The 678-nt window shown below is 66.4% G+C and overlaps 1 protein-coding gene across 1 annotated transcript in view; it reads right to left on the bottom strand.

The window, feature by feature from the left end:
• Positions 1–672, bottom strand: part of PRDX5 (peroxiredoxin 5) — a gene marked incomplete at its 5' end in the record, with an annotated part of 2,789 nt that extends 2,117 nt beyond the window's left edge. Inside the window, one exon of the mRNA XM_005864196.2 lies at positions 520–672. Within this exon, the coding sequence (XP_005864258.2) occupies positions 520–672 (153 nt within the window). The remainder of the gene's footprint in view (positions 1–519) is intronic.
• Between the last annotated feature and the right edge of the window lie 6 nt (positions 673–678).

Below are 678 nucleotides of genomic sequence, written 5' to 3'. Positions count from 1 at the left end.
AAGGAGCTGGGGCTGGTTCAGGAGGAGAGTGACACCTCGGCTAAAGCTGGAATTAGCTGCGGGTGGAGTGGGACGGGGAGGCATGGCAGGGCTCTAAGAGACAACACGTTTCAGAAGACGGGGTGAGAGAGGCCCAATAACAACCTGATGAAGCGTGCAGGAGGGTACAGCGGGGGTTGTGGATGGGGTGGAAAGGGGTCCCTGGCGCAGAGGAGGTCCCAGGAGGCGGGGGAGGCCACGCTACTCCATCGCCTGATAAGGGTTGAGCCCCCATCGCAGGGTGTCCGGTGAATGCGGGAGAGAAGTCTCGGGAGATGGTGCGCGAAACCCTTAAAACTGGAGAGGACGGTGGGGTTCGTTGAGGGGATGTGGGGGACAGACGGCGGAGGAGCCTCCGGGGCGGCGGAGAGCGGTCCCCAGGGCAGGGAAAGAGGGCGGCCGGGAGGGACGGAGGGCCTCGGAGAGATGGAGGGAGGGGGGAGAGGCGGTCAGGCCTGGCCGGACTGGGCCAGCGGTCACCTTGATCGGGGCCATAGCGACAGCGGCGCTTCTGAAACCGCGGGCTCGGCGGAGCGTCCCCTCTAGGCCTCCTTCCACGCACCCTCCGCCTCCGGCTGCTGCCGCACAACGGACGGCGACCGCGCGAGCGAGTATCGAGCCCGAGAGACGTCCCAGAAG

This window comes from Myotis brandtii, unplaced genomic scaffold (genome assembly GCF_000412655.1).
Source record: "Myotis brandtii unplaced genomic scaffold, ASM41265v1 scaffold187, whole genome shotgun sequence".
Taxonomy (NCBI): Eukaryota; Metazoa; Chordata; class Mammalia; order Chiroptera; family Vespertilionidae; genus Myotis; species Myotis brandtii.
Note: the sequence above shows the minus strand (reverse complement) of the source record. Positions and strands in the feature narration are given on the sequence as shown.